At 56.9% G+C, this 22,217-nt stretch overlaps 2 protein-coding genes across 5 annotated transcripts; one reads left to right on the forward strand and one right to left on the reverse strand.

Annotated features, from left to right (window-relative positions):
- The first annotated feature begins 1,649 nt into the window (after positions 1-1,649).
- On the forward strand, positions 1,650-4,728 carry SMIM29 (small integral membrane protein 29). 3 transcript variants are annotated; one of them, XM_081043084.1, is made up of 5 exons: positions 1,650-2,228; positions 3,275-3,458; positions 3,635-3,660; positions 3,971-4,076; positions 4,261-4,728. In XM_081043084.1, the coding sequence occupies exons 2-5, from the start codon at positions 3,348-3,350 to the stop codon at positions 4,324-4,326; spliced, it is 309 nt and encodes a 102-aa protein (XP_080899210.1). In that variant the 5' UTR covers positions 1,650-2,228; positions 3,275-3,347; the 3' UTR covers positions 4,327-4,728. The 3 variants fall into 3 exon arrangements, with proteins under 3 accessions (XP_080899210.1, XP_080899211.1, XP_080899212.1); XM_081043085.1 differs by having other exon boundaries at positions 2,178-2,228; positions 2,932-3,458; XM_081043086.1 differs by having other exon boundaries at positions 2,202-2,505; positions 2,932-3,458.
- Positions 4,729-4,894: 166 nt separating this feature from the next.
- On the reverse strand, positions 4,895-13,801 carry HMGA1 (high mobility group AT-hook 1). 2 transcript variants are annotated; one of them, XM_081044364.1, is made up of 6 exons: positions 13,651-13,801; positions 13,295-13,408; positions 9,962-10,107; positions 8,180-8,263; positions 7,375-7,425; positions 4,895-6,072 (listed from the first exon to the last, which is right to left on the reverse strand). In XM_081044364.1, exons 3-6 carry the CDS (start codon positions 10,061-10,063, stop codon positions 6,019-6,021), a joined length of 291 nt encoding a protein of 96 aa, XP_080900490.1. In that variant the 5' UTR covers positions 10,064-10,107; positions 13,295-13,408; positions 13,651-13,801; the 3' UTR covers positions 4,895-6,018. The 2 variants fall into 2 exon arrangements, with proteins under 2 accessions (XP_080900490.1, XP_080900489.1); XM_081044363.1 differs by having other exon boundaries at positions 9,929-10,107; positions 13,651-13,769.
- Positions 13,802-22,217: the final 8,416 nt, after the last annotated feature.

The following is a 22,217-nucleotide window of genomic DNA, read 5'->3' on the forward strand; positions in this document are numbered from 1 at the left end:
GCATGGAGCTCCAAATGCCTGAGCCACCAGGCTGGCCCCTGCTTACTCATTTTTAAATTGGGGTTGCCCACCTGTCCTGCCTCACTCAGAATGGTGTTGTCATGGGAGGGAGGGGAGTAAAATCATGCTAAGTCTCTGACACTGAGACCCCAGTCCTTTCTACACACTGGCCTAGTTCATGTGACCACTAGGCCCTCAAGATATATGGGTGGAAGCCCTGAGGATGGGGACAAAGGTTGGGTGTGTGGGGCAACCAAGGGGGCGTGGGTTCTAAAACCTATCACTTGAGTCCTGAAGGACTTGGTGTTGAGGAGAATAACTACCGTGGCTCCCAGTGCTTTGACAAAACCTCAGATGTGAGGCCTTTAGATCAAGTCTCTATGATTTCATATTGGAGCATTCACTGTATTCCTAGGGGTTGCAGCTTTCTGTAAGTTTGCTTCTTTCTATAAGAAAGACGGCCTACACAGATTTCTACAGAAATTATGATTCCATGCAAGACTTTGGGGACGTGAAGAAAGCTATGTTTCAGAGTGCAAAACGATTTTGGAAAGTAACAAATTTCTTTGGGTTGAATTCCATGGAATTTGGTCACTGATCTGTGTTCCTAAACTATGAAATATGACTATTTAGGCTAAGGAATAGTTTCTCTTGACAAATAAACAATTAACAAATATTGTGGGAAAACAGAAAAAATGAAACCCATCACTTCATTCCCAATTCCTTACAAGGTGAGACAGGCCTTGCCCGGGGAGGCAGCCTCCTCCCTCTGCCCTCAGCTCTGATAGAAACCTACTCTTCAGACTCAAACGCCTGAGAGCACCAGGAAATCTACCTGGGGCCTCCGAACCCAGGCGTTTCCCTCATTTCTTTCCCATTATCTGATTCCCCATCACAGTCTGATGGTGGTGTCTGGAGACAAGAGGCCAGAGTTCCCATGTGTCCTCTGGTTCCTTGCTGGGTCGTCTCTGCACCAGACCTGCCCTCATCCAGCCTTCTCTGCAAGGGCCTGCAAAAACTGAGGTCAGACCAGACCAAGGGGTTTAACCATGTCCATGCCATTGGCTGCCTCTGGCAAAAAATAGGGTGACGCAGGCCATCCCTGTATCTCCAGCAGCACGGAGGACCAGAAGGGCCTCGATCTGTCTGAGCTGCCTCACCTGTACATTCTTCGGCGGTTTCCATCACCTCCCAGCCTGGAGTTCTCCCGACTGCGTATAAGTGTGGCGCAGGGGGGAGTTTGGTAAAAAAACACACACACACACACACACACACGTGATTTGAGGTAACTGCAGATTCCCCTGCAGCTTAAGAAATAACAGAGCTCCCTGGTACACTTCGCTTAGCTCCTCCCAATGATAACTTCTGCAAAACCGCAGTATCATATCATCACCGGGACACTGACATTGGTAAAATCCACCAACCGTATCCAGGTTTCTCCAGCAAACGTGTGATATTTCAGTGATCAGAACACGACAGCTTTGCGCCAAGCTCACCTACTCGGCAAGCTTCCTGTACCGGGGACGTCACCCCGCTGCTCCGTCTGTCCCCTGTCCCCCAAGGAGGTCAGTGGGCAATTTAACACCCAGGGCACGCTGTACGCTCGGTTCCTCACCCGTCATCGTTTCCTCCTCCCAGAAGCCTGCTTTACAGACACTAAGAACGGAGCGCGGAAAGCGCGTGTGGCCCCGGGCGCCGGCCGCCGGCCTGCTCCACCCTCTGCACGCGGCCCAGCGGGTCCTCCGCGCTGGGGCACCGGGAGGACCCAGCACAGACGGATGGAGGCCATCCCGCTGCAGGTCCTGCCGTGACGGACGCACCGCAGGCCTGGGCGCACCGTCAGGGCGCGGCGTGGCCCTGGGCCTGGGCTCCAGCCAGAGGGGCAGCGGGGACAACGCCGGAAGCCGAGTCCCGGCGCCGGCGAGCAGCGCGCTCCGCCCCTCCCCCGTGCGCTGTCCTCCCCCCGCTGCGCGACCCTCGGCCGCCCCCTGCCGCTGCAGGATGGACCCTGCAACCTGGGCAGTCCCCGCCTTAGCACCGCCCACTCCCCGCCTCCGGATTGGCCGCTCCAGAAGTTTCCAGGCCGGCCGCCTTCCGCCACCGGATTGGCTGCGCCCGGGTGCTGAGGCTCCGCCCATTTTCCCGGGTCCTTTGATCACGCGCCTCCTGGCTCTTCCGGGGCCAGGGAGCCAACCGAGGGCGTTCCTGTGCGGCTGCAGCGGCGGGAGGTAAGGCGTGACCGCGTTGGATGGGCTGCAGGGCGCTGGCACAGGTCCACGCCTTGGGTGCCGGGCTTCCAGGATGCCGGGGCCCCTCGGCGTCACCCCCAAGCCCCCTCCCCGGCCTGAGCCGCCCAGAGCCGCGGGACCAACCTCCCGCTCGCCGTGTGCTGGTCCGCATCCTAGGAGCGGCCTGACACCCTCCCCGCCTCGAAATGTGTCCTCCACCGTGGGACGGTGTGCGTGCGATTGGGCCAGCCCGGTGACCCCACGGACACCGGGGCAGGTAGCTCATGTGGCGACCCAGGCGCGCTGGGGCCAGGGCCATCGGGGCCTCCGTGCAGCCGCCCGCGGACATTCTTCTTGCACCTGTCGATGGGAGCTGCTCCTCTCCTCCGCTTCTCAGCCCAGGCCGGGAGGGGAGGGACCTGGGCGGAGTCCTGGGTGGGGACCAGAAGGTGACATCACCTCGTACATAGTCCAGGCCTGCCCACTTGTGTCCACCCTGCAGGAGACAGATGGAGGAGAGGGTGTCCAGGCTGTATGTCTAGTGACACCAGGGACCAGGAGGGCATGGAGTCTATAGCCTGAAGTGTGGGGACTGGACCAGGAGTGAGGCAGGCTCCTCCACATGCTCCTACCTCACCCCTTAGGCCACACTGCAGGACCCTCCCATTTTTACCAAATCTCCCCATTTTGCTTCACCGGCTAGGTGCTGGGAGCCCAGTTCCCCAGGAGGTCAAGGCAGGAGCTGGAACCAACATCTAACCTTTCCCCAGAAGTTGAAATCGGCAAATGTTTGGCCAGCACCTGAGCGGGGCCCCCCCCTCATTTGGGGATAGGAGCTGGGCAGAATTCAGGCCCTCCTCCAGCGCCTCTCCTCGTACTCTGCACCAGGATTTGCTGGGTCGTTGGAGGGTTACATGCAGCACATGACCTACCTGAAGCATCCTTCATCCCAGTGCCTAAGTTTTCACACACCAGCGCTTGGGGAGGGGTCCAGAGCCTGGATGTCACCCTGGGTGAAATTGATAACCTCCCTTCCTCCTCCCCAGGGAGCCCAGTGGAGGCGCCCTCCCGAGGCACCACTGCCCATGCTGAGTACCCAGCCCTCCGGCTGCCGATGTCATGAGTAACACCACAGTGCCCAATGCCCCCCAGGCCAACAGCGACTCCATGGTGGGCTATGTATTGGGGCCTTTCTTCCTCATCACCCTGGTCGGGGTGGTGGTGGCTGTGGTAAGGAGCCCCCACATTCACACATGTACACGCACACCTTTGCTAAGCAGAGCTGGGTGGGCCTGGTCCAGCCTGCATACAGCATCTCAGCTGTCCTGCTGTTAATGGGAGCAGAGGGTGTGGAGGGCGGCGGACCGTCCTGAGCTCCCAGCCTCCAGTGTGTGTCTCTGTTACAGGTAATGTACGTCCAGAAGAAAAAGCGGTGAGTGTCCCTGCCCCGGTGCTACCTCCCCCACACTCAGCTTCAGTTTCTTCCCATAGGGTCTGAGTTCCCTACATACATGTAAGATGCCGTCAGCCATCCTGATAGAAGCCTGAAATCCTCTGCACTCCATCGTTAGGTCAAGCTCAGCTTACCCCGGGGGAACAGAATTAGACATGTGTTCTAAGAGTCCTACTGTGCCCCAAAAGGCACCCACGGGAAGTGCCCCTACCTGGGGGAGTGGAGACAGCAGTCAGGTGTTTGGGGAAGGGGGTGGGAATCCTGGGTTGAGCCCCCCTCTGCTCCCCAGAGTGGACCGGCTTCGCCATCACCTGCTCCCCATGTACAGCTACGACCCCGCCGAGGAGTTGCACGAGGCTGAGCAGGAGCTCCTCTCTGACATCGGAGACCCCAAGGTGAGCAGTCTGGACTCGGCAGAGAGGGTCTGTTCTCCCCGCCCACTGCCCACCCAAAACCAGAACCTGGTTCTGCCCTTGCTCCCCCCATTTGGGCCCTAAGTAGTGGGGTACCTCTTCCAAGGTTGTGCTGTGGACCCCCAGGGGCCAGAGCCCAGCTGTGGCACATTTTCCTCCCCCACAGGTGGTACATGGCTGGCAGAGTGGCTACCAGCACAAGCGTATGCCCCTGCTGGATGTCAAGACGTGACCTAACCCTCTGGCCCAGATCTTCAGAACCATGGGGTCCTGGAGTGTCCAGGGCCCTGCCGCCTGCTGCTTTCCCCTCCCACCTGCATTCCACTCCCAGCTCCCCTGGCTGGGCACTGGGTCTCCGTTCCTGGCAGCACCCATCTCCCAAGCCCCTGCATAGCAGCCAGCCCACGACCTCACTCCTCTAGGTCTTCAGCCCGCGGCTCACTCCCAGGCACGAACAAACTTCTTCCTTTTTAGGGTGGAAAGGGGGGGCTGGGAGCAGGGGCTGAGCTTTGCCCTTTCCTTGGGCCCCATCTTTCTTTAGCCCTCCCTGAATTGGCTATGGAGTCGTTTCCATGGTGACAGGGCCCGATGTATAGTATTCAGTATATTTTGTAAATAAAACGTTTTGTGTCTAGCAGTGTGGTTGACTTCTCCAAGAGGGGCTTAAGTTACCTTCCCCTAGAGCTGATTCCAGTGCTGCTTCTTCCTGTCCCCAGCTTGAAGAGCTGGGCAGGGCACCTCCAAAGCCACCCCACCCACCGGTTCCTTCCCTTAGGGTACCCACCACAGAAAGACTCCAGTCCAGAAAAGGATATTTTTTTTATTCAAGTAACTGCAAATAGGAAACCAGAGGGGGGGGCCCCAGGCTGGGACAAATAATGGCTACCTCCTCCCCAGCAGAACAGGGGGAGAATGCGGGCCCCCTACACTCAACACAGGCCCCCCCCTGCTCACTCTGCTGCAGCATCCTAGGGGCAGGGCCCCACCCTCCCTGGGACTGGGGTGGTCGGTCACCCAGCCTGCTTTGCCCCAGGCTCCTTCCCCTAAGAGCATCTTGGAGGAGGGGAGTGTGGGCAGAACAGGAGGCAATGAGGACGAACATTTGGCGCTGGTAGCAGCAGCAATAACAGATGTCTAAGAATGCAACGTTGAACAAAAAACAACACAACTGTCCAGAGGTAGTTTGTGAACAGAGGAAAGATGGAACCAGAACCTTGGGGGACGGGGAGGCGCAGGGGGTGGGAGGAGGCCAGGCTAGCTCCTTGTTAGTGCCCCATGTGAGGAACGGGCAACCTGGAGGCCTAGAGTGAAAGCAGAGGGGGTAGGGGGCTCAAACCCCTCCTGCCTTCCTTCCTGTGCCCCAAGGGGGGCCGTCCAACCTGGTGCGGGGACTAGGCAAGGTGGGGAAGGAAGAAAAGTGGGTGTGAGCCGCACCTGCTGAGACAGGTTGGTTGGGAGCATCTTGGCCACACCTGCTGCTGCTGCCAGTACAGTGGAGTGGGCATGTCAGAATGAATGGGGCTCGGGCCCCTTTTAAGGCCAGGGGAGCCCTCCCAGGCCCCTTAATGGGAAGCCAGAGGAAAGAGTAGGGGAGAAGGATCCCCAAACCAGGAGCCCCGTCAGCAATGTCCCTACTGCTGAGGGAGTGGGCACAGGGTACGGCTAAGTGGGAAGTGAGCTCTGTCCAGGAGGGCGTGTGTGCTCGTGGGCGAGGGGCTGCTGGGAATCGAGACCAAAGGAAAACTGCTCCCCACGCAGGCCAGCAGGGCCCTGCAGCGGCTGGTGTGCTGTGTAGTGTGGTGGTGAGGACGCAGGGGGTGGCGGTGATGTGTGGGCCTGGGGGCAGGGGTGGGGAGTGGGAGCGGAGCTGTCCAGTCGCAGAAGGAAACTGCTCCTCGGTGAGGAAGCAGGTGGCACGGCGTGGTCACTGCTCCTCCTCTGAGGACTCCTGCGAGATGCCCTCTTCTTCCTCCTTCTCCTGCGAGGCGGGCAGGGCCATCAGCTGGGCTGCCAAGCCTGGCTCTGCTCCTCCTCCACCCGAGGTGTGGGGGAGGGGCCCAGGCCTGGCTCGCCCCCACCCCTCCCTGCACTCCCCGGCTCTCCAGAAGGGAGATGAGTCAGGGCTGAGTGTGTGGGTGACTCAGCAACCTCCACAGCCCAGTTTCATTCATAAAATAAGGAGGAATTTAAAGGGAGGGAAAGAAACCACACACACGCTGCTGCTCTCAGAGCCAGGTTCCCTTGCCCTGGGGCCCATAGTGGGGGGACTGGGCAGAACTCAGTGCTCAAGGAAGTGACTGACTCTCAGTGGAAAGGGAGGGGAGAGGAGGGGCGGGGAGAGGAAATGGGAAGGGGTGGTGGGAGGGTGCATGAGCCCCCCCTGGTGGGTGCCGGAGAACCAGGATAACCAGGTGGCCATGGCGAGGCTCGCTGCAGAGTAGGGCTGTGCAGTGGCCACAGCCCCCGGCTGCCGCCAGGGTGGGGAGGAAGGGGAAGTGTGTGCCCCGGGGCTCACTCACTAGGTGGGAATGTCGGGACACCACACGGCCCCCGTGCCAGGCACAAACTCCAAAACAACTTGCTTCCTGTTACTCACTCCTGGGGCCCAGCCAGCACCCCTTAGCCCCCCTAACCCTGGTGGTGGTTGTGGCTCGAGGAATGAACAGACCGCCTCAGGAAGTTCAGGGAGCAGGTTGGGGATAGAAAGGGCCAGGGGAGGAAGGCTGGGGTGGCTCTAACTGCAGGGTAGCCCCCTAGAGGCCGTCTCCTGACTCAGCACACCTACTTGCACTACCAGCTATGTGGGGGCCCAGAAATGGAAGGTACCTCCCTCTGAGGAAGGGGGTCCATACCTCAGCTCCCACACAGCACTGACCCCCTCCCAGGGTTAAGCTCCTTCTTCCTCCCTCCCCAGGATCAGGGTGAGGACAAACCTCACCCTTTCCCCTGGTGATGTCCTTTCTTCATTTCTATACCAAGATTCCCCCTAGATGTGCGTCTTTCTAGAAGCAGAGGCAGGCACGCCCCCAACTAGTGCAGGGTAGGGGTCTGGTCTGGGACCCCTCACTTCTCGTGGCTATATAGCCCTTTAAAAGCCCTGGGCTAGGTGCCAGGAGCCTGGGCCTGGGCAAATCCCCTTCTCAGGGCCTGGGTAAAAGGTGATAGCCCACCATTCCTGACCCTGAAGGTCAGGGAGAGCTCTTTCCACGATGGGTGCACAGAATCACTCTGCACCACCACCACCCCCAAAGAGCCAAGCCACCACAGCCCCTTCACCTACCAGTTTTTTGGGCCTGCCCCTTGGTTTCCTCCCTGGAGTCGTGGTGGTTTTCTAGAAGGTCAGAGAAAAGACCCACTAAGTCAACAATGTCCTTGAGAGTGCTTGCCCAATGACCAGAGGCTGGGGTGGGAAGGGTGCCGACAGGGACACAGCTGCCTACCTCTGCTCAGGGCAGCCGGGGACTCACCCCAGCAGGCCCACCCGAGCCCAGCTGGTGATGACTGACCGGTCACACGGCCCCCCAATATACACACACGCCCCCTACTCCCTCCTCCACCCATGACTCAGAGGATATGAGTCGTGTCTTAGAAAAAAATAAAATAAAAAACAAAACAACCTCTCTGAAAGCCTGATGCACCATACATCTGGCCTTCCCCGCTTACCCCCACTCCCTCAGGATCCAGGGACCCCAGGAAAGAAGGTCATGTCCTCAGCCCTGGGGGCTGGTGGGACTGACTTGATTTCCCCATTGTTCTGGGCAGGACCAAGACCCGGGAAGTGAGATCTGTCATCACCCTGCTTTCTCCCTACTGTGTTTCCCTGAAAATAAGACCTAACCGGAAAAGAAGCCCTAGCATGATTTTCCACCCTGAACGTAAGCCCTAATGCGTCTTTTAGAGCAAAAATTCATACAAGACCCGGTCTTATTTTCGGGGAAGCACAGTAATTAACCAACACCCATTGCCTGCTACCTATGTCAAAAAAGAGGGATCAAAATCAGGATAAGCCAGCCCCTTCCCAGACCTCCCCACCAGAGAACCCTCCCTTTTTATTCACTAGACGCATCCCCACCCACAAGCCTCACCCGGGTCTTGGCAGCACCCTTGTTTTTGCTCCCCTTTGGTCGGCCCCGAGGTCTCTTAGGTGTTGGCACTTCACTGGGCTCCTTCTGTAAAGACAAAGTGGGCAGTCAGGGACATACATGCTACCCGTCTCACCTATTTCAAAGACCGAGCCTTCTGCTTCTGCCCCTACCAACAGGGATAGGTCAGGAAGCCACAGCACAATGGCAGGGCATGCCCTTGGGATTCCGGGTCTGTTTGACCACCTTTGGCAAAGCCCCTCCCCTTGCTTCCCCGTGACAACAGCATGACAAGAACCCAGAAGACCCCTGGGAAAGGTGTCACAGGGGCAGAAGGCAGCTTTGCCCTAAGATCTTGGGAAAAATACAATACTCAAGCCTCAGTTTCCTCATCTGAAATGGTAACAAGACTTACCTTGCAAGACATCATGAAAATTAAATGAAGAATGTAGAAGTGTCTAGCCCTGGGCCACAACTGTCATCCACCCCCTCAGAGGATACATGCTGGAGACTTTATAGGGTGCAGAAGAGGAGAAATGAGCCCCCTCCAGGGAGCCTCCAGCCTCTAGCTGCAAACTGACCCCCCTCCAGGCTGCCTCCCAGGGAGAAGGAACCCCAGAGATCCTTGCCACTGTTGCCACTAAAATTTTAATAAGCCCGAGACAGAATAAAAAGCTGCTGCATAATGCATAGGAGCTGGGCAGTAAAGGCACGTCAGCTATGGTTTCCCGGGGTGGCTGCCCACGGGCTGTTTATAAGCATGGGCCAGTAACCCAACACCCCTTCTCTGATACCCCCGCCCGGACCCCAGCTAACAGGAGGAGGGAAGGCCAAGGGAACCAGACTAAGAGGACGAGTTCCTACACACACACACTGGGGTCTGAAAGAGGCAGCTGAATGCCACCACCCTGACTCCTCATGGCTCATCTCTCCAAGGTCAGGATAGACCACTTTCTCCATCTTACACATGGGGAAGCAGGGGCTCTCCATGTAAAGGGCAAGGGTCAACCTCAGGCTCCTCTTCCCCAGGAAAGGGAAGTAACTTTGGACTGGACTTCAGTCGCAGCTGCCCGTCTGATGAGAAACCAAGCTCTCCACCACGCAGCAGGTGGCCCGCACAGCCTGACTGGCCATGCTCCCTGGGGGGCCCCACAGGGCAAGGCTGGTCTAACCCTGAGGGAGGACAGCACCAGAGTTGAGGGTCACTCCACCACTAACTCCCCAACATTTTCAACTTTCGAGGCTTCAATTTCCTTTTACAGAGCCAGGGGCAAAGCCCAGACCAGGGCCACTGGGAGTGTGGTCCATGAGCAGGGAACTTTGTCACTGGCCTGGGATGAGCAAGCACAGAAACTGACAGTAGGTATCTTGGAACTTTTCCAGTAAATTGATGAAGCATGATTTTTAAAACCCAGGCTTATGTGTATTTTCATGTTTCTAGAATTCACCTGGACTGTGTCTTATAAACACACTGCTCCACAACGAACTGGAAGTGAAGGGTGGGTGTCCACCAGTATAAGCACTGGCCTTGTAACCACAGGGTCCCTTTGGGCTTGGAGTTTCAGGCATGGGTCAGCCCCCCCTTTTCTAATGGGGTCTCAGGAAGATCTGACCAGGGTTGGTGAGGTGTGTGGGGACGACGTGTACAGGCAGGAACAATTCTGCACCCCCCATTCCTATAAGCGCCTATCGAGACGCCTGGCACTTCCCTAGCCCCAAAGAGTAAACCAAGGCAAAGATGTGGACACCCACCTGACTACCTACCAGCGCCGTCCCGGGACTCACCGGAGGCTGCTTGCGAGGCCTGCCCCGCCCTCGCTTCTCAGTGCCGTCCTTTTCCTGCTTGGAGGCCAAGGGCTGGCTGGACTTCGAGCTCGACTCGCTCATCTTCCCTTCTCTACAGAGCAGGTGGAGGAGCGGTGGCTGGGATGCTGGAGGAAGGAAGAGTGGTTTCAAACAAAACCTCTTGTTTTAGCCACCTCCTACCCCCTCACCACTACTACCCTCCAAGGGCACTGCAGCAAACTGCCCACTCCCAGGGGTACCCAGGATTTCCACCCTGCTGCCGCAGGGCGGGGCTGTGCCGTTGGCCCTAATCAACTTCTTATCTCCTGTTCAGAAGGGCTCTTTGTTGTCCTGCCACCCCCACAGGGCCTAGGCCCACGAAGCACAGGCAGCCCAGACCTGGCTCTGGTGGTGAGGCGCCCTGGACAAAGGTGTGGGTAAAGTGGGGGTCCCCCCCCTCCTGGCCAGCTGTTGCCCTTTCTCTTTAGGAGAAAACCAAGCCTGAAGAGCTCAAGGGAGCAAGGGCGGAAAGGGGAGCAGAGAGAATGAGCCTTAGGCATCTGGCAATCATGAGCTTCCATTCCCCACGCACCTAGCTCACAATACCACTCGGTCCAACCCTGACACTTCACATCAATCTCACGGCCCAGGTTGGTGCCCATCCCACCCGTGTCCCCCTGTTCTCTCCCAGGGTAAAGCCTGGGGATTCAAAGATGAGGACACAATTTGGGAAGGGGAAGATGGTTGAACTGCAGTGGGTGAGGTGGGGGAGGGAAACGGGAGCCCAAAGCTGAAAGGTGAGTCTCCTCTTCCCTCTTGCCCCCACCCTGCTCACCTGGAGTCAGATGAGATCTTTCCCCTTGATGCCTGCTTACAGGAGGGGCATCTCCAACTGAGATGGAGCCTTCTAACAGATGCTAGCTGGCCCCCTCGCTGGCAGGGCTGATCCTAAAAGCTTCTTGGTCCCTTTCTAGCACATTCCCTCTTCTTGGAAGGCTGTTTGAGTTTAATCAGTCCCACTAGGTGTTTACCTACAACCTCCCACTGCAAGGACACCTGCACCACGTGCTTGGGAGCCTCTTCTAGAAACTTAAAAAGGGCAGTGAGGGTCCCCCCCATATTCCCATTCCTGTTCTTAGTGTCCCCAAGTTACATTCAGAGACTTGAACTAGAAAATCTGTGGCTCCACACCTCTAGGGTAACCAATCCCTGGCTGTGCTTGGCAAAGGGTGGGCCCAAGTGGCTCCACTTCTGAAAGTCCCTCAATCTGTCAAATAGGGGTAATGGTAAGACATCTGCCTTAACTACCTCTCTAGACTGCAGCAAAGATTAAACCAGATTGTTTTAAATGCCTAAACAATGGGAAGTCTTCACTCCGATCAAAACCGAGAACTAAAACATTTGAAAAGGACTTTTCTTTCCCCCTTTCAGATTTTCAGACAATTTCCAATTTTAACCCAGTGAGAGGAAAAAAAAGTTTTTGCAAATTTGTGACTTTTGGCGGGCCAGAGGCCCCTACCCTCAAGCTTTGGGATGCTCCAGATGGCGGGACGTTGTCTGGTAGTTATTCTATTTTATAATATTTCAGACCTGAAGACCCTTTTAAACAAGGTGGTTGGTGATTTATCCTGCTCCGTCATTAGTGGCTTGGCCTGCTCTGTAATCACAGGCAGTGATTAGAATCTTCTATTACACCACAGGTCCCCCTTCAAACTAAACATCAAAATTAATCAGCTAAATGAGCACTGACCTCAGATGAGGTCGGCCGGAGGCCCCCTCAGAGGGGGTTCCAGTTGGGTGAAGCCAGTCCCTAATCTCAGAGAGCCTGGGCCCCGCCGGCCGGGCTCCTGCTGGGTCTTCCTGGAAGCTCAGTTCATCTGGTACTTCCCCCCACCTCTTGCTGCTGAGGACACCCTTTAATCCACTCACCCACCCCAAACCTAGGCCTCCCCAAATTGAATGAAAGCCTGAGGCCTTCTCTGGTGAGACCAACAAATGCTGTCTCTCTTCCACCTGTTTCTGAACATCACAGGCCTGGCATGGAAAGCCATGTTTAGGGCCCAATCTCAATCCTTCAATTTATAAGCTCTTTTGGGCCTCAAGTTTGTCACCTCCATGCCCCAGGCACTCAATGTGTGCTCCACAAATGCTTAGAGAATCTGTAGGAATGACCCTAGAAAATCATCACGGAGCTACCTTCTTTTACAAAAAAATAGCCCGGAGAACCCTGATGAGATGCCTACCGTCAATCAGCAAGTTAGCGAGCTGGATGGAGTTAGGTTCCTGGTGACCCTCTAGCCCGCCCCTTTCCTTACTCCTGGAGGCTGGTTAGGTCTCTGTAGCCCTCTGCTCCACACCTGGCCCCAAAGTGGCTCTGCAAGTGTCTGTGCCTGGCCGTTGCAGGTCGGCTGGCGGGACTAGGGGCCAGAGCGCGCGGGGGGAGGGGCGCAGGCCGCTCTCGCAGGCGCGGGAAACCGGTGCACCCCGACCGCATGCACCGCCACGCGGGTGCAACCGGCCCCACTTCCTGCCAGAGGGGGCACCCAAGCCCGCCTTGGGGCAGGAAACCTGGCGCGCGCGAGCGCGGGGGAGAGGAAGAAAGCCACCTCCTTCCGCGCCCTCCCCGCAAAATAAAGCCCCAGGAAAATAAATTGAACCGGGGAGTCAAAGGAACTAGTTCCAACAGAGCCCAGCAAAGCAGAGAAACCAGTTTGTGGGGGCGGAGGGCAGGCCTGGCCCTGGGGGCTGAAGAGGCGCGGGCCCGGCCAGAGGTGGGGTCGAGGTGAAACCCCAAACCCAGGCCCGCGATTCGGCCTCCTCTGCAGAGGGGCACCAGGAGAAAGGCCAAGCGGCGGCAGGGTCGAATTGCGGGGTTTTTGCCCATCCCCCTCACTTCTAGAACTTCCCCAGGCTGCGGGGGACGGCCGGCCCCCTACTCTCCCGCGGCGCCGCAGCCTGTTTCTCTCCCCGCCCCCCACATCCCGGGCCCGGGATCCGGCGGGAGCGGCGGCCGCGCGAGGTGCACCGAGCTCCGCCGGGTGCACAACTCGCGCTCGCCGCAGCCGCGCGCCCCCTCCCCCACCGCGCGCTTTTCCCGGGTCCCCGCCCCCCGCAAGGCGCCCGCGCCGCGGGGGAAGGGGTGCGGGCGCCCTCCCCGCGCCGCCGGGCCCCGCCGATCGCCCCCGCGCCGTGCGGCCCTCCCCCGCCGGCGGCTCGCGCAGCCCCGGCCTGGGAATAAAGCCGGAGGCGCGCGCTGCAGCCCCGGGCGGCTTGCAGGAGGGGCGGCGGGGGTGCGGGCGCCCCCCTCCGCCGCGGGCCCCGGGGACGACTCACCGCGAGCTCGGCCGCCGGCCTGCGGTGCGCGCTCCGGGCTGCTGGGAGCGACGGTGCTGGGCGCTGAGGACCGGCCTGGCTCCGCCGCCGCCGCCGCTGGTAGCAAATGCGGATCTGAAACCGGGAGAGAGAGCAGAGGCGCTCAGAGACCGCCACCGCCGCGTGCTCGCCGCCCAGGCCCCCGCGGGGTATTTATGTGTCACATCCAGGCGGGGGGACAGAAATATTCCCCCTTCCCCGAAGGATGGCGAGGGGCAGGAAGCCAGGCACAGCCCGTGCGCGGCCTCAATAAATAAATAATTTAATTAAATGATAGATATAAAAAAAAGAAACCACCGGAGGGGCCGCGAACTCACGCCTTCTTGGAGCCGCGCCAGCGCCAGAAATAGCCCGGGCTCGGAGTCCCAATTAGAGGAGCGCAGCCCCGGCTCAGGGGAGCTTAAAAAGAGCGACCCAGGGGCAGGGGGGACGGGCCCGCCCGCGCCAGCCGTGTCACCGAGGTGGGGCGGGGCCATGCAAATGAGCCCGGGGATTTAAAAGGGCGGCCGCTCGCCAGCCACCGTCGCCGCCGCCGCGCGGGTGGGTGCTCACTGTCGGGAGGGGCGCGCAGTGCCCGGCGCCTGGGGGCGGGTGCGCGGGAGGCTTGGGCTGGGAACCCGATGCGTCGGCCCACTCCCCACTATCCTGGGGCGGGAGACCTGGGAAGGGGCGCAGAGGGATCACCGTGGAGCTTTTCGGGGGTGGGGGGCAGGCGTCCTTACTGCTGCCTGGGACGGGGGTCCCCAGCAGTCATCTCTAGGGCCCTTACAGGCTTGTGGCCTGTCGCCCGCGGGGCGCAAAGATGTGGGAGGCGTTGGTGCCTACGGGGTCTGCGCGGGCGGGAGGAGTGGAGAGAAACACGCGGGTTAGAGAATTCCGCGGCCTACCCGCCGCCCCCTTTGCCCAGGTAGCTTTCCCCCGGGCGGACAGGTGTCAGCATGTACGTTTCATTGCCAACCCGTGTGTGGCTGACGTGAAATCCAGGTCTTGTGAAATTCAAAGGTGAAACTTGTGAAATCCAGAATTTTAATTTACTAATGGCCGCGAGTAAACCGTAATCAAGGTGCAGCCTTCAAGCAAAACGATTAGCTAGTTGCAGGTAAACCTGAGGGAAGGTTCGTTCCTTTAGATGGCCTGGGTGATGTTTTGGAGACACATCCCACTTGGTACCCGCGTCCCCCGCTCAGGTTGTGACTTTGTAAGAAATAAAACGTGAGCCAGTGGTCGCCTGGAAGCACTTTGAGGGCAGGGGCTGAGTCCTCGCGCGCCATACCCGCCACGCCTGGCCCGCCGCGCCCGGCTCAACAAAGACTTGTTGCACGACCGAGAAGGAAGCCAAAGTGGGAAGATGGCGGGGAGGGCGGTGGGAGAAGAAAGGGGTGCTATCAGAGGCGCGCCCTGCAGGCCCGGCCCCGGGCCTTCCCGGGTGCACCTCCCCGCCCCTGGTCCCGGAGGCAGCCTTCCACACCTCCCGTGATGCAGGGAATTGCAATGCGGTCCAGTGACACACGGCTGTGACTCATGTTTTTCTTCCTCCCCGGTCAGCCGAGGCCCCGGCCCAGCCCCCTCCTCAGGGGGCGAACCGGCGGCGGAGGGGGGACTCCAGGAAAACTCTGAGCCCGGAGTGGAGGCGGGGTGGGGAACCAGAGGGGCCGGGCCTCCTAGTTTCAGGAATGTTTCAGGAATGTTTCCGGTGGGGGTGGGGAGCCCAGACGGGAGTGGGCCCAGCCCCCACCCGGGGCAGCACGTGCTCGGCCGGGTGGGGGCGGGGCGCCCGGGCGGGGAGGGGCTGGGGGCTAATAGAGCGGGTTCAAAGAGGAGGGCGCGGGTCTGGGGCCGGCCCGGGCTTGGGGTGGGCGGGGAGGCCACCCCCCGCGCGCCCACTCCCCGCCCTGCGCCCAGGTGAAATGCAGTCCCTGATAAGTCCCCAGGCTGCCCCTGGAGGGGAGAGGAAGTCACCGAAGGGCGGCCTGAGGGGAGAGAGGGTGAAGGGGAACGCGAGGGAGAGGCTGGGGGATGGGCGGCCTGCCCCTTTGTCTGGAGCCCGGGGTGGGGGTGGGGCGGGGTGGAAGGCACGCTGCTCCCTCCATCTTTGTACCCTGTGTGCCGAGCGCGCGCTTAGTAGGACGAGAGTAGAGTTGGCCGAATGGCCTTGAGTTGCTAGTTCCAGAACCTTCGCAGCGTTGAGTGAAAGAACGATCCTCCAGCCCTTAAACTAGCCTCTTAGGTCAGAGCCCTGCTAGCAACAGGGAACCCCACATCTGGGCCAGGGAGAGCCCTCACATAGCCAAGTGCCCCTAGACACAGCCCTTCCCAAGGGCCCCGAGGTTTCTAGGCCAGGCCTCTGGGGCTTATGACTAGGGAGGGGCGGGGAGGGGTCTTACAGCCCCTCCCTGGACGCTCTTGCCCTTGTGTGGCCTGTGCTTGTCCCTGAAACGCACGTGGGGAAGGGAGAGGGACTTCACCCTCCAGTGGGCTGTGAGAAAACTTGGCCAACTTCTTGGCCCACTTCTCATTAGCTAACTTGATTTATTTTTCCTACTCTTCTTTTCCCCTTGGCCTGATCTCCTCACTGACTTGTTTTTCACCTTGTCTCGTGTATTTTTGTAAGCCACCTCAATCCTCTGGAAGGAAGCAGGTATAAATAAATTTGTAGGCAAATATATTAGCTTATTCCTCTCCAGGATCACCCACACCCTTGAAATCCAAATAACTCTACCCACTGACCCTCACCTCCACGCTTTCTGGATTGCAAATGCCCCGAAATCACTTCCTTTCTTTCCTCATTCAATAAATATTTATTAAGCAGAAGGGTGAGTACTAGGGATAAAAAAAATTAATAAGACATAGTCCTTGCCCCAGCAAATTTCATGTCTAGAGGAATCAGAACCAGGAACACACCAGAGAAAGCTAAAGTAACAATCCCCAAGATGCCATGAGGCAGAAAGCATTCATTCATTCAGTATTTATTGAGGGCCTACTATGTACCAAGAATTGGTCCATGCTCTTGGGGTACAATCAATAAAGTTTCCTGTGCTCTTAAAAAAACAACTTATACGAGGGGGTCAGGTGCTTAAAGACAGACTTAGGTGCTAAGGGAGAGCGGATGGGACCGGTGGGTAGTCTTCTAGAGGAGATGGGTTTGAAAGGGATGTGGATAGCTGGAGGGTCATGAGCAGGCAGGGAGAGGGGGCGCTTCAGGGCTCTTCCTAAGCCTGGGACATCAACAGATTCCGTCAAGGCCTGAGGGGCCCCAGGGGAATTGGTCACATCAGAATCAGTCTTCACCACAGGAAGCATTTTCTTACTGTCAGAGTTGAATTACACAGTTTCCATAAGGACAACCCAGTAAATGTCGATGACCCCAACAGACGGAGTTCGGGTCAACTTTATTTTTCAGGACTGCTGAAGGTTACACTCACTTTTACTGGGGCTGTTGAAATTCTTCCTGATGTACGTTAGTTCTTTCCCTGCCCCGTTAAGTGGAGTAGCAGCGGGCTGACGATCTCCCAGTCATGGCTTGGAAATGTAGAGGTTGTGGTAAGTTGGGGTGTCTCTTAGCATTTCCTAGGGATTCATGTCTCACATCTCTCCAGTCATGTATTTGCTTATCAGTTTCTACCTCTTGCTCTGAGTCCATCTCAGCTCTTAAAAGAGTAAAGAAGTTAGTAGAGGTTTCCCAAAAGGAATGGGAATAAAGTATGACAATGTGCTCTGTGTCTGGCCCAACATGGAAAGTACACAGGAAGAGGCAGGGAGAAGAGGAATAGGAATTGTCTAACCTATTGTCCAAACCAGGATGCTTTTTACAGTAAACCTTTTACTGATGAAAACTGTACATACAGAAAATGCACAAATCCTGTGTTCAGCTCAATGCATTTTTGTAAAGTGAACATCCTTGGGTCACTAGCACCCAGCTCGAGAAACATAACATTTCCAGCCCCCTTTATGTAACCAGCGTCCCAACTTCTGATAGCATCCTTTAGTTTTTCACCTTTTGTGTGAATTGTGTGACTGCAATCATGCGTATGTACTCTCCTGCGTTAGTTTCCTTTGCTCAACATTACGTCGCGGTTCATCCATGTTATTGCATGTGGCTGCAGAATGTTCAGTCTCATTGCTGCATAGTTACATGGTATGAATGTACCACAGTTTATGTATCTACTCTGTTGAAGGGCATGTGGACAGTTTCCGGTTTGGAGCTATTACAAACAGTGCTGCTGTGAATGTTTTAGAATACGTCTTGGTGAGTAGACGTGCAAATTTCTGGAGAGTACACACCTAGGAGAGAGGAATTCCTGGATCATAGGTATGTATGCCCAGCTATTACAGACAAGCAGGACACTTAAGAGTAAAAGGGGGTACTAATAGTAGTTATGACCAGACAATGGGCATAAACCAACTGGGATTGAATATCCAGGACTATATCTACCACGACTGACCCAGGCAGCAGGATGTGGGGTCCCCCTAGTGCAGTGTTTGACTATTCTCCTGGAGAGTCACCCAGCTACTAGTACAACTGGTCATCTGGCAGGATCAGGCCTCTAGGCCCTGCTGACCACAAGCTCTGCTGCCAGGAAGCCTGGCAGGCCTAGAGTGGGAGGAGGGCCTCTTCTGCTTCCAACTTTCGAGGGAAAAACTCTCCAATAAATAGGAAAGCCCAGGAGGCAAGCACTTCTCTCTCCCTTGCCCTGAGCCAGCCTCCTACCCTGCATGATCCCAGGACACCATAAACTTTATCAGTGATCTTCTTCAGGGCTGGAACCCAGGAAAGCCCAGCTCCTTTCCAACCTCAGAAAAAACCTAAGGAAAAGGGGTGTTGATAAGCACCTACTAAATGCATATTCTCTCTCTCATATCCCTCAATGCCCCTACGATGTTAACAATGCTATTGCCCCCATTTTACAGGTGTTAAAACTGAGGCTCAGGGAGGTTAGCTGGGGATTCTGCCTCTTTCCCCTCCGCTGTTTCTTCTCTCAGGCTGGGTGAGCTTGTTGCATTCTCCCAGCCTGGCCATATGGATCCTTCCAGGCACCAAGATGGGCACTGGGGACATGGCCTTGAACTAGGTATCTACATTCCCTGTCGTCAAGGGACTTACTCTGGGTGGGGTGGGGAGACAGACAAGTACTTGGCAGTTTCACCAGTGTGGTACCTGCTGTGATGGGGATCTGGGGAGCCAGAGCAGGGGCCCAGCATGTGGGGGCGGAGCATGTGGGGGATGGGTAGCAGGGTATCTGACACAGGGATAGGCTTGGGGCTGTGACAGACACATGTCTTGGCATTCAGCACCATTCACCACACTCATTTAAAGCGACAGGTTTGGATGTGAATTAGGTCCCATCAAAGAAAGAATGAAATTTAGAGGGAGGAAACAAGGAAAGGAAAATATGCTGTGTGGGCTGTAGAGACACAGGATTCTCTGCAGCATCCCAGTGTCTACAGGGTCAAAAGGCAGGTATGGTGGCAGAAAGGCTCAGCTGCAGATGGGGCCTCCTGATTCCACCCTCCTGATCAGGGCACAGGCAGGCAGTGTTCCAGTAGGCCCAGCCTAGAGCCAGCTCCTCCAGTTCTTCCAGTGATTTTGTAAGCACCTTATTCCCTGTATTAAATCCCTTTCTACCTAAAACATAAGGCATGTCCCTCTGCTGCTCAGAATCCTCCAAGGGCTTCCATCTCACAGAATAAAAACAAAGTTCTCACAAAGGCCCACAAGGCCCTGCAGCTTGCCTCCCTTCCCTACCTTATCGCCTGTCTGTTGCTCTGCTCCAGCCACACCAGCCTGCCCAGATGTTGCCTAGACCTGCCAGGCATGAGCTCACCTCAGGGCCTTTGCACTTGCCATTCCCTCTGCCTGACGTGCTCTTCACCTAAATATCCTCAGGGCTTGCCGTCTCACTGCCTTCAGTATTACCTATTTAAAATTGTGTATGTCCCCCTGCAAGTCTCATCCACTTTACCATGCTTCTCCCCACCCCTGTAATACTTGTCCATTTCTCACATACTCCATAATTTACTTTCCTATTGAACTGTTATCAATAAAAGTGATATGTATTGTGTTTTCTGTCCGGTTCCCCCCAATGAAAGGTCAGCGCCATCAGAGTGCGGAATTTTCTCTGGTGCTCACTGGGGTATCCCCAAGGCTTAGCACAGTGTTCAAACTCAAAAAATGTGGTGAATGAAGAATGATTACCCAAAGTGATTTCTTTTTCTTTTTCTTTCTTTCTTTTTTTTTTTTTTAAGATTTTATTGGGGAAGGGGAACAGGACTTTTTATTGGGGAACACTGTATACGACCAGGACTTTTTTTCCAAGTCAAATTGTCCTTTCAATCTTAGTTGTAGAGGGCGCAGCTCAGCTCCAGGTCCAGTTGCCATTGTTAGTTGCAGGGGGCGCAGCCCACCATCCCCTGCGGGACTTGAATTGAACCAGCAACCTTGTGGTTGAAAGCCCACTGGCCCATGTGGGAATCGAACCGGCAGCCTTCGTAGTTAGGAGCATGGAGCTCCAACCGCCTGAGCCACTGGGCTGGCCCCCCCCAAAATGATTTCTGTTATCAGCAAAGGCCAAGCCACAGGGAGTTGGATTGGGGATCTGTCCCCAAACTTCAAGGCAGAGAAAAGGGCAAGGTACCCAGCAGATGTCATGGGAGTGACAGAGGCCCAGCCTGAGTGACACAGGGCTTCTGCATCTGACAGATGTCTCATCCAGTTTAAATCGCTATGCCTGCCATCATCACCTGATCTCCTGCCCACAGACTCATTTCTAGTGGGCATTACCTTTAGATTTTATAACTTGCCAACAATCATAGGGAATTGTTTTTTTTCCCCCCCTTGGTCTCAGGTTTAGTCAGCAGGAGCTGACAGCCACTTGACAGCCATCTTGGTCTTGGGCTGGGGCGGACTGGCTGGATGGTTTCTTGTTGGTGACTGGGCAGTGGTCCAGTAAGAGTTACGCTCTGCATGGAACAAAATAATTTCCCTTTGGTCTATCTGACAATGTCTAGTGCAACAGGCCCTGCAGGTAGAATGCCCCCAAACATGCTGCCTCCTCGCACTCAAGAATGGCTGAACATTCATGCGCTTTAAACTTGTGTAGCCTATGGAAGCCCCGTCCACGTGAGCCAGTGGGAGGAAGTGTTAGGGCAGCGACTGTGGGCCTGTGCCCCTGTTCTCTGGAGGCTGGGCTGTGTTCTTCAGTCTGGCTGGACGCCTTGGGCTGGGTTTGTCTCCCCAGGCCACATGCCCACCGCGGTTAGATGTCCATGTCAGCTCATTAACCAGCTGTAGGACTTAGGGACTCAAGTCCTGTGGCTTTAGCCACCATCTCCCACCCGTCACACTGGTTTGGGGAGAGGCCCTAACTTTTCAGGAGATTCTCATATGGTCTTTGACTTCCGTCTCTCGTCTCTATTCCTTGCCTGCTTTCCGAGTGGGAATATGTCCCTGGCTGGGGAAGGGAACAATGTATTTTGAAGGCCCTGAGTTGGGGGCCTTCAAAAGTGACTGTCTTCCATTACTAGCTGCGGGAGGCTCTTTCCTACTCCAAGTCCACAGTTGGGGGAGTCCTGGTTGGTCCCTTCCGCCTTTGCAGGGGGATGCTGCTCAGATTGAGGAGATGTGTCTTGGGTCACCCAGTGTTCAGTCTCCTCCAAGCCACCCTGAACCCTCACCCTGAACTTAGGGCTGAGAGTGTAGCCCTGGGGGCTCCATACCGGGAATGGGCAGGAAGGGGTGCTGCCCGCCTGCTGCCAGAAGCACACGTCCCGACCCACAGGTCACAGGACTGGACCCGACTGCGGAGAAGGAAAGGAAGGCAGGGTGGAGGTCGAAGGGCGGGGGCCTGGCTGAGAGGTGGTGGGCTGGGGTGGGGGAGGAGCCAACGCCAGGCCGGGGATTGGTCGGAATCCTCCAGCGCTTTGTTTTATTCTTCTCTACACGCACGGTCCTCGCACCAGGGCTTAAGGGGGCCTTGGCGCTCAGCAAAAGTTTGGTGAATGGATGGATGAATGAGAGCGAAAGGGGCAGGGGGAGGGTCGGAGGAAGTGGGTGGCTGGGGGAAGGGCAGAGGAGCGGAGTGGGGGAGGGGAGGTGGCCACTGGCGGGAGAGCCAAGGAGGAGGGAGGCGGGCGGAGCAGGGCGAGCCTGCTGGTCTGGAATCTGGCTAGGAGGAGATGGCGGTGGGGAGGGGCCCAGCAGGCTCTCCTCCCCACCAGCTTGGCTTAAACCTTCTCGCTCCCTGCTCACCCAGCCTCCAGGCCTCTCCCCCACCCCATAGATCCTGGGAGTCGGATTCCTCCAAGGCCTGGTCCGCACTGTGAATTGAGTGGGCGGCTTCTTTCTTTACTTACTTTCAGTCACTTGGGGGTCGTTGGCCCTCTGGCTAGAATACCTGAGTGGGCCTGGCGGGGTGCGTGAGCAGTGTCAGTGTGAGTGGAAACCCAGGCGCGGATACGGCCCCTCCCATCCCCGCCTAATCTCTGAGGTCTGGATGGCGGGAAATACAGCTCCTTGGATCTGGGCAGCCTTGGAGCGTGGGTGTGTCCGTAGGAGTAGAGAGGGGTGAGCAGGTGAGCAGAGAAAACCCAGGGGCTTTCCCCGCTGGCACCTGCCAGGGACTTCAGCGGGAAGCAGTAGACTTCCGTGGGCAGTGCCAAAGAGGAGTTGCTGACAGCCAGCTTTCTGGGTCACCATCTAGGGTGCCCTGCCAGTTCCCAGGCTTTGGGGGGTGGGTGGGTCTGCATCCCAAACCCAAACCCTGCTGCCTCCTTTGTCTGGGACTTCTGGACCTGCTCCCACCCCCCACTTCCAGCCTAGACGGGGCCTTTGCTGGACCTCCGTGGAGTGCCCCAGGGAGGGCCTTATTGATCCCGACCTTCTCCTGGG

Source organism: Rhinolophus hipposideros (genome assembly GCF_964194185.1).
Source record: "Rhinolophus hipposideros genome assembly, chromosome: 3".
NCBI classification, from domain to species: domain Eukaryota; kingdom Metazoa; phylum Chordata; class Mammalia; order Chiroptera; family Rhinolophidae; genus Rhinolophus; species Rhinolophus hipposideros.

Excerpts from the sequence above, each read along its gene's own strand:
- SMIM29 (XM_081043084.1), top strand. The coding sequence starts at position 3,348 with ATGAGTAACACCACAGTGCCCAATGCCCCCCAGGCCAACAGCGACTCC. Across the intron at positions 3,459-3,634 it reads TCGGGGTGGTGGTGGCTGTG|GTAATGTACGTCCAGAAGAA; the intron begins GTAAGGAGCCCC and ends TCTCTGTTACAG. Across the intron at positions 4,077-4,260 it reads CTGACATCGGAGACCCCAAG|GTGGTACATGGCTGGCAGAG; the intron begins GTGAGCAGTCTG and ends CCTCCCCCACAG.
- HMGA1 (XM_081044363.1), bottom strand. The coding sequence starts at position 10,063 with ATGAGCGAGTCGAGCTCGAAGTCCAGCCAGCCCTTGGCCTCCAAGCAG. Across the intron at positions 8,264-9,928 it reads CGGCGCTGGTAGGTAGTCAG|AAGGAGCCCAGTGAAGTGCC; the intron begins GTGGGTGTCCAC and ends TTGTCTTTACAG. Across the intron at positions 6,073-7,374 it reads GGGGCAGGCCCAAAAAACTG|GAGAAGGAGGAAGAAGAGGG; the intron begins GTAGGTGAAGGG and ends CCCGCCTCGCAG.